The sequence below is a fragment of the Poromitra crassiceps genome (genome assembly GCF_964638095.1).
Source record: "Poromitra crassiceps genome assembly, chromosome: 16".
Taxonomy (NCBI): Eukaryota; Metazoa; Chordata; class Actinopteri; order Beryciformes; family Melamphaidae; genus Poromitra; species Poromitra crassiceps.
This window is the reverse complement of record NC_139645.1, coordinates 39,838,308-39,847,809: the sequence shown is the minus strand read 5'-3', so window position 1 is coordinate 39,847,809 and position 9,502 is coordinate 39,838,308. Positions and strand designations below refer to the sequence as shown.

The following is a 9,502-nucleotide window of genomic DNA, read 5'->3' as shown; positions in this document are numbered from 1 at the left end:
AAAACACATGTTTTGTACCCAGGTCTGCACATCATCATGTCTATAACCATTAAAAGGGGAATAACCTCCTGCCAAATAGGCTATCCCAGTCGGGCTGATCGGAACGATTTGAAGAAGGGGAGAATCTAATCAGTCAATCAGTCATAGATTCGCCTACTTCAATTTCAATCAAGGATGTTTACCAACATAAAAGACGGCGAATGAAAAGATAGGATCATTGATTAGTCTTATCAACAGTGCAGTGCAGCTGTGTGTGTGTGTGTGTCCGTGTGTATTGTGATACCTCGTTACTAGGTGTGTGTGTGTGTGTGTGTATTGTGATACCTCGTTACTAGGTGTGTGTGTGTGTGTGTGTGTGTATTGTGATACCTCGTTACGAGGGAGTGCTGGGGAGAGGGGAGAGCATGGCCGCTGTGCACCTCTGTCAGCGAGTCCATGATGGCCTGTGAGGGTGGAGAGGTTACAGGCATGTCTTGTTAAATTAGACTGCTGTGGGTGAGTGCTGTGACGGAGGTAGGGACCCAGCTGTCTGAGAGGAACCCGGGTCTCTCTTGCTGATGAGCTACAGAGAACGTGTGCAGGAGCACATCACTGCTTCTCTCCTTTGGGAGTTTACTGATACCTCCCTCTGCCAAGCATTCACATTTTTGACCACTATAAACCTCCTTAACAGTACTATCATACAGTATCTATCATATCTATCTATCTATCTATCATATCTATCTATCTATCTATCTATCTATCTATCTATCATATCTATCTATCTATCTATCTATCTATCTATCATATCTATCTATCTATCTATCTATCTATCTATCATATCTATCTATCTATCTATCTATCTATCATATATATATATCTATCTATCTATCTATCTATCTATCTATCTATCTATCTATACTATCATATCTTGAATAAAAACACATATATTTTCTTGTCTTCAAATCTGAATCCCAACTTTTCCTCATCTTTGACCTTGAATTGTAAATGTCTTTCCTATATCAACCCAATATGCTTTTTTGAATGTTGTGAGATACAACTGGAGAATTGTGTATCTCAAACACATAGTGACAGTATTCCCAGTATTCCCTGCACCTCCCCCTTTTCATTTTTCCAAACAAGTCACGGTTAGAGCAACACTGTGGTGTAGTAGCATTGCACAGTTGTTAGTGAGTGGATGCCTTGCTCATGGCTGCTGATGGACATAATTGGCTGATGGAAGATATTGAACCTTATGGGCTTTTTGGTTATGGAACATTCTCTCTAACCCCCCCTAGGACACGTCCACAATAGCGACAGTACTGTAGTCTTAACAACAATAACATGCATATTCACCTTCTCAAACTCAGCACTGGTATTCAGTGAGGGGTCTCACTGTCTGTGTTGATAGCAGCTAGCAGATAGTAGAAGAAGGAATGCACAACTTAAATATGAAATATTTCCATTCCCAGCAGTTAATTATCGGGTATTTCAGAGGATACCATTATGTTTAAAATCTCAGCTCGTGTCTGGTTCTCTATGTATTTGGTAAATAATGAGACTCCGGTAATCTGGTCATTATTAATATTTTAATTTATTTGACTAGCTTTGGATTTGAAGGGTCCACGTGGTGCACAATGCAACACACACAAGCTGTGATGGAAGTCCTAGATGTTTGGTGACGAGGCAAAACTCCTTCTGATTCACTCTCACTTAACGCTCTTCTCACATTCACAATATTGCACATAGTCAGGAAAAAAACACGCATCAGCTCAATTATCCTTCACATAGAAAAAAGGTATAGTGTCATGAGCTTGGAAGACAAAGTGAGCTTGTTAGAACATGGTGGAGGACTCTGCAGAAAGCCAGCCACTAACATACTGTTATGCCTCAATACTGAGACGAAGGGTAGCTCGGTCAACAATACCCCCTCCCCCTCAAAAACACTATTCCTACAATACAGACGTATAAAATAAGGACAGACGGGGGCCAAGAGGAGGCGAATTGATTTGACCCCCCAGGAAAAGTCTTTTTGGTTTTTCCTAAAATCCCTTCTCCATCTCCCAGAAGGTTTTTGCAAAGTTTATTTCGGAGGATAAATAAGTACAATCTAATAGATATACAGTTAAGGATCGACAATATGTGATCCTGTATGAGATGGTCAAAGAGTCTGCCTGTATTGAAGCATGTTTCGCTAAAAATTTAGATTGTGTTTCTTTTTTTTAAACCCACAAAAAGCCTTTATACATGCAGGTATTAGTGCATAGGGTCCTGCAGAAAAAGTATTATTGTGTCGTCCATTTAACTGCCTGTCTGCACCAAACCTCATCGGATGAATTTGGCATAGCAATAGAAGAAAGAAAATGACTGTCCTTTAAATGGATATCATTTCACACCCTCCTAGTCCCTTGATTAACATATCATTTAAATATATCTCTATCTATATACAGTTGCATGAATAAAAAAAAACAGGACAAAGCATAAAACAAAGACAGTATTCTAGAGCTCTGAGTTACCTGGTTAAGTGTTTCTCTTTTGAATCACAGTAAATCTTGTTCTAGATCTTTTGGTAAAACAACAGATAAGTGGAACACAGTAAAGGCTGAAGACGGAAAGAAAAACAACGCCACCACCACAGGGGAACTGTCAGTGCCTCAGTTAGGAGGAGCACAGGAGGGTGTGATCAAACCTCACAAATTGGAGGGCAGTTTGGAGCGGACAGTCTGAGGTTCTAGCTCCGTCGGGTAGGCACCGGAGCCCCTCCGCAGAGGCACGGCCGGGGGGGCCACGGGGGCCTCAGTCTGGTGAAGGTGCCCCGGGGACACGTGGACCGGTGGACTCATGTGCCCTGGCACTGAGCTACAGGGTTTGGGCACCAGGACGGGGGAGGAGAAGGGCGAGGGGTAATATCCAGTCTCCACGGAGGGGCGAGGTGTCAGCTGGCCTAAGGCCTGGGCCACCTCCTGGGGCAGAGACGGGCGGGAGCTGGACAATAGTTTGAGGTCCTCAGAGAAGCGGCCCGATGGAGAATCTCTTCCCAGCACCTGCGGCTGGCTGGGAAGCTGCGAGGAGAGAGAAGACTGAGGCGTGAGCAGAGAGCTGTGGGACCCCGCCGCACTGGAGGGGTCACTGTAGTGGAAAGTCCTGCCCGCCATGGGGCTCTGGATGGTGGGGCTAGGCGCCAGTGGGGTGAGGCAGGGCGAGGCGTTGGCTGAGCCATACTGAGCCAGGGAGGCCAGGGCAGACCTCTCCAGGGACAGCTGGTGAGGCAGGAAGCCAGGCTGCAGGCCTGCCAGGTTGAAGTGGCCCAGAGAAGATGGAGAGCCCTCAGCAGGCAGTTGGCTGTGCTGACTTCTCCTCGGGGAGGGGGAGCCATGTGGAGGGGAGTGGAGGAGGTTCACGCCACTAGAAGTCCTGCCTCCCCCAGCAAACTGCTGTAGAGAAGCCACCTGAGGAGGCTTGGGGAGCGGCTGGCTATGGAGAAGCTGACCGGGCATAGGGTTGGATGAACCAGTAGATATAGGGCTTATATTGCTCTGACAACCAGAGGAACCCATATTTCCAGCTGTCATTCCACCAGAAGCTCCTCCTACATGACAAGCTGTAGTCCCTCCTCTATGGCTCCCTATAGCGCCTACTCCCATTGGATCACCAGAAGCTCCCCCTATATGGCTCGTTGTTGATCCACCAGAAGCTCTTCTTGATGATCCTCCAGAAACCACCCCTATTGATCCACCAGAAGACCTTCCTAACGATCCTCCAGTAGATCCTACCATTGATTCACCCGAGGCCCCTCCTATTGATAGGCTAGAAGCCCCTCCCCCTCCCATCATCCCCCCAGAGGCCCCTCCCATGGAGCCCCTGGTTGCACCTCCCATTGACCCACAAATAGCACTTCCTATCGACCCACACGTTGCCCCTCCCATTGATAGGCTAGAAGCCCCTCCCCCTCCAATCACCCCCCCAGACGGCCCTCCCATTGATCTACAAGAAGCCCGTCTCATTGCTCTGCCAGAGGCCCCGCCCATTGACCCGTCAGAAGCCCCTCGCAGTGACCCACCAATAGCCCCTCCCTTTCCAAGGTGCCCCACGGGAGTCCCTCCTGTCGCTCCGGCTATAAAGTCATCCGCCCAAACAGCGTCCCCACCACCGGCCCCTTCGACAGAACCTCCACCTGCTCCACCTGAAGACCACCCTGTGGCACCACCACAAGCCCCACTCGTCCCTCCACTTATTCCTGACCCAGTGCTTCCACCCGCAGCTCCCTGATGGAAAAGGTTTGAGAGAGGAGGTGTGCTGGAGCGGAAGCTCTGCCGATGCTGCGGTTGTGGGTGTAGCTGGGCCGTACTAGATGAAGGGGAACCAGAGGAAGAGTATGGTCCAAAAGGGAAGGCAGAGGCCCCTGCTCCAGTAGATCCAGGACCAGCCGCAGCCCCAACCCCCGTTGAGCCTGACCCTGAGGCCATGTGCTGCGCCCGGAAGGAGGCCAGCAAGGCCATGTCCACCCCAGCAGACAGTTTAGAGGGCGTACTAGAGGGCGAGTCCCCAGCAGAGCCAGGCGTTGTGGAGGACGGGACAAACGTGTGGAGTTTCTTTAGTCGGCCGGGCGGGTCCTTCAGTGACCCCAGGACGGAGGCCGGCGGCCTGAAGAGCGCCGGGGGCAGGTGGGGGTGGTGTGTCAGTGCGATGGCCACCGAGGTGGTGGCGGCCGCTGCCTGGAGAGGCGCCTGGATGAGGGGCGCCCAGATGACAGGGGGCGGCGAGGGAGGTGCATGAGGCGGGGCACTCTGCATGAGGTGGGCGCAGTGGGCCATGTCTCTGTCGTGCTGCACGATCTGCTGGATGATCTCGTTCTCCTGGAAGTTCAGCACGCCGGAGCTCAGGTCATGTTGCACCTTGTGCTGCAGGATGGAGTTCTTCTTGCCTGCATGCACACACACACACACACACACGCACGCACGCACGCACGCACACGCACGCACACGCACACGCACGCACGCACACACACACACAAAGAGAGAAGGGGAGAGAGGAGAATGAACCTTTATCTTGCAGACAGGGAGACGTGTTCTCATTATTACATCTTGCGACTATGAATAACCGCACACATTGTACAACTAGAGCTAGCCCCGCCCCCGAGGCAGAATTTTGAATATTAAAGACAGTGGGAGTAACTTTGATCAGGTGACACCCAGACAGCCCTTTGATTCGCCTTTCACAAGCCAGCACTTTCTATAGCCCAGTCTCCAGTAGGAGCTATAGGAGCACATGAAAAGCAGGAGAAGAAAATAAAGCATGTAGCTGAAAATCACAGGCGGGACTGAGGGAGGAAGGAGGGAGAGACAGACTACAAGACATTAACAGAGAGAGAGGACTTAAGGCCGAATTATACTCTACGTTAAAGACGGAGACGGACAGAGTCTTCTGTCCGTACTCTGCGTTCATGTATGCGTTCATCATACATTTGACTCGCTACTGCCCACTGGTGGATGTATTGCTTAACACGACACCAACGTGAAAGACGCATGGAAGTATGTGGGCAGTGACGATAATAAAGTTTGAAACGGACGCATCTACTTACGTATGAAAATGGAGTATAAATGAGTCATAAGAGAGAGTGTGTTTTTTAAGAAGGCATGCTAGCTGGAGGCTACTCGCTGGCAAAATGTCACTGCAGAGAGACAAGGTCAAAGAGACGAGGTTGGAGTTGCGTCACTACGACAGGCTTACTAACAGCTGAGCCCACCTCACAGAGAAACGCATGACCTCTGACCCCCGGGTTCCATCTATTATTATTGAATAGCCGGCGGCGCTAGCAGTGACGGGGTTAATTCACATGACTGTCACTTTCCAATTTGCTGCTAACAAAAGGCAGTGAAATCTCAGAGATACTGTAAATGCAATTAGGCCCAGATCAATTAGGCCCAGATCAATTAGGCCCAGGTCAATTAGGCCCAGATCAATTAGGCCCAGATCAATCTCTCCATTTTCTAATATGAGCGCTGGGCGACTAAATCCCGTCTGACCCTGTCGCCACCTGACCCTTCACTGCCCGCACATCTGAGATCAGATTGCACAAAGTTCATTAAGACGGTCATTCATTTAGCAGATCAGCACTTTGTGAGCGACCATATTAGGAAGGAGGGCGGAGGAAAGGCGAGCGTTGTCCTTTTTACGGGCGTGCACGCGTACAGAGCCGCCTGGCGCCGTCGGGCCCAGGGGGACAGGACGTGGTACGCACGAGACCCTCTAATGGAAACATCACTATCAGCCCGCTGCATCGTTTCAAAGCAGCCATTTTGTACCAAGAGACCCCCCCCCCCCCCCCCGAAGTCATTTCTCTCTCTTCTTTGAGGATAAAACAGAGCGTGCAGAGATGGGCTGATTGATGATACAGGCGTGCCTCTATTTGAGAATCTTTCATTTTGCTTCTGACTGAGCCTGGGAACAGAGATGCTTCTGGAGGGAATATCAATGTGCGTGTGTGTGTAAGTGAAGTCATGCAGGGCTTTCAAATCCATGGCTCCACACGTTAGTGAGGGATAGAGCAACACTTATCTGTTGGCTGACATGCTGTTCCTTGATAATAACTATGAAAATAAAATGACTCATTGACTATCAGTGTGGAAATGATTTAATTTTTTTGACTGGTGCAGAGTTGTGCCTGTGAGATGGCTCCAGATGTGTTTGTTCTCTGTGTCAGTGTCTCACAGTGGACCCAGAGGTAAATAACAGCAGAGAGAAAAGCAGAGAGGTAGAATGCGGTCGTGTCTCCGGATGCCCACCGGTGAAGTCGACTCCTTTGCTGTGGCCGCTTGATCAGATGTGTGTGTGTGTGGGGCCGGTCAGAGTCAGGTTCATCACCAGGTTAACTTATGAATGCTAATAAAAATGTACTTTGGTGAGATAAAGTTGCTCCTATCACAGCCCATGTATGTCATCTGGCTTGGTGTGATATACTGACTGCAGCGGGAGCCTCGGAGTGTGCCTTGTGGTGTGCTTGTCTGAAATGGGTGTCCAGTTTTAAATAATATGACATCTTAATGCTGCTCTCTGTAGATTTAGAAAGGACATTTGAACCTTTGATATTATTATTAGTAGTAGTATTAGTATTATTCGTAGTACCATTAATAATAATAATAATAATACTAATAATAATAATACTACTAATAATACTACTACTACTACTACTACTACGAATAATAATAATATGAATAATAATAATAACAACAGTTATTAGTATCATTACTATTCCTATTAATATTATTATTAATAATAATAATAACAATAATAATAACAATAATAATAATAATAATAATAATAATAATAATAATAATAATTATTATTATTATTATTATCTGTATTAATAATAATATAATAATACTACTACTAATACTACTACTACTAATAATAACTAGAAATCCTGCGCAACACGCACGCTTGATTTGAGACTCTGGAGACGATGCGCTATGCGTGCCCTTTTTTCCGCTTGCGAGCAAACATGTCAACTCCTCATGTCATCCTTGGAGTCCAGATGGAACAGCAGAATGGAACAGAATGTGAGTTCACAGATCCGGATGCTGTTAACCAGGCCAGTCCAGCCGATCCAAGATGGAGATTTGACTCTGTACGGAGTCCAGCCTATCCTGTGATTTGAGCAGTATGACATACTGTCATAGTAGCTTGTTTTCTTACCGATGCGGTCGAGCCTGTCCAGGGCCACTGTCTCGAAGGCCCTCCTCATCATGGGATACTCCTCCAGCACCTCGTTGAAGTTGTCCACAGACAGCGAGTACAGACGGCAGTAGGTGTCTGCTCGGACACTGGCTGTCCTTCTGCCCCGCGTCAGCAAACAGATCTCTGCAACAAACACACTGCAGTTAACACACAGACAAAACAGATCTCTGCAACAACAAACACACTGCAGTTAACACACAGACAAAACCGATGCCACCCAAAGGTTCTGTAGAAACACTATGGTATGAATCACAGCTGATGCCACCCAAAGGTTCAGCGGCAGCCAAGTTTTCGGCACTGAAAAATGAGGACAAAGCCACTGTGGTCAGGATCAGGATCAGGATCAGCACATGTTTCTCTCATTGCTCAAATGCTTCCTGGACTTGCTGACAGTGGAACAAATATTATTACAGGCATTTTGCTTCCCTGTTGATTGTAACCAGCCGGCAAATCACCTCTTTCAGTCAACTACCGCACAGGATTACATTTTATTTCCAGAATGAACACTTTCTAACAAAAGTGTGAACTCCAGGGATATCCCGCCCCCTTGTTTCTTTTTTTGCATAAAAAACTACAACTGTAGTTCTGTGTCATCCATGGCTGGAGCACTTAATGCCACTTTCAAAGCTTCTGGGTCTGCCAGCTCTCATCTGCCATGGCTGCTCAGCAGGATAATGCTCCACTTCACAAGCCGCAGTGCTGGAGAGCTCTGGCATAGATAGAGAGTGTGTGTGTGTGTGTGTGTGTGTGTGTGTGTGTGTGTGTGTGTGTGTGTGTGTGTGTGTGTGTGTGTGTGTGTGTTGATTTGACTCTCTCTGTGTGTTTTGTGTTCCATGTACTTCACTTGAACACATTCCCAACTGTCTTGTGTCTTTCGCTTTCATCTCATCTTGCACCCTCCCTCCCTTGCTGTATTGGCTCATCACACTCACTGTTTCTCAGAAACCCATTTCCAGTTCATCCACACACACACACACACACACACACACACATGCTCACCATTCTCCCACAGAATACACCTTCTTGCCTTTCCCCTGCTCAGACCAGATCACATTTTCTAAGAATCCTTCGTCCACCCTACTGGCAGGATGGGAGCTTTAGCTCACCAGGTGTGTGTATGAACCTTCACAATGTGTTTGGAGAAGAGAGAGGGACAGAGATAGAGAGAGAGAGAGAAAGAGGGACAGAGATAGATAGAGAGAAAGAGAGAGGGACAGAGATAGAGAGAGAGAAAGAGAGAGGGACAGAGATAGAGAGAGAGAGAAAGAGAGAGGGACAGAGATAGAGAGAGAGAGAAAGAGAGAGGGACAGAGATAGAGAAAGAGAGAGAAAGAGAGAGGGACAGAGATAGAGAGAGAGAGAGAAAGAGAGAGGGACAGAGATAGAGAGAGAGAGAGAGAGAGAGAGGGACAGAGATAGATAGAGAGAAAGAGAGAGGGACAGAGATAGAGAGAGAGAGAAAGAGAGAGGGACAGAGATAGAGAGAGAGAAAGAGAGAGGGACAGAGATAGAGAGAGAGAAAGAGAGAGGGACAGAGATAGAGAGAGAGAAAGAGAGAGGGACAGAGATAGAGAGAGAGAGAAAGAGAGAGGGACAGAGATAGAGAGAGAGAAAGAGAGAGGGACAGAGATAGAGAGAGAGAAAGAGAGAGGGACAGAGATAGAGAGAGAGAGAAAGAGAGAGGGACAGAGATAGAGAGAGAGAGAGAGGGACATAGATAGAGAGAGAGAGAGAGAGAGAGGGACAGAGATAGAGAGAGAGAGAAAGAGAGAGGGACAGAGATAGA

The 9,502-nt window shown here is 47.7% G+C and overlaps 1 protein-coding gene across 1 annotated transcript in view; it reads right to left on the bottom strand.

Moving 5' to 3' along the window:
* Nucleotides 1-2,669: 2,669 nt before the first annotated feature.
* The window catches only part of hcn4 (hyperpolarization activated cyclic nucleotide-gated potassium channel 4), a gene marked incomplete at both ends in the record, with an annotated part of 116,458 nt that continues 109,625 nt past the window's right edge, over nucleotides 2,670-9,502 (bottom strand). Inside the window, 3 exons of the mRNA XM_083653040.1 lie at nucleotides 2,670-3,453; nucleotides 4,174-4,903; nucleotides 7,675-7,839. Of these exons, the coding sequence (XP_083509166.1) occupies nucleotides 2,670-3,453; nucleotides 4,174-4,903; nucleotides 7,675-7,839 (1,679 nt within the window). The remainder of the gene's footprint in view (nucleotides 3,454-4,173; nucleotides 4,904-7,674; nucleotides 7,840-9,502) is intronic.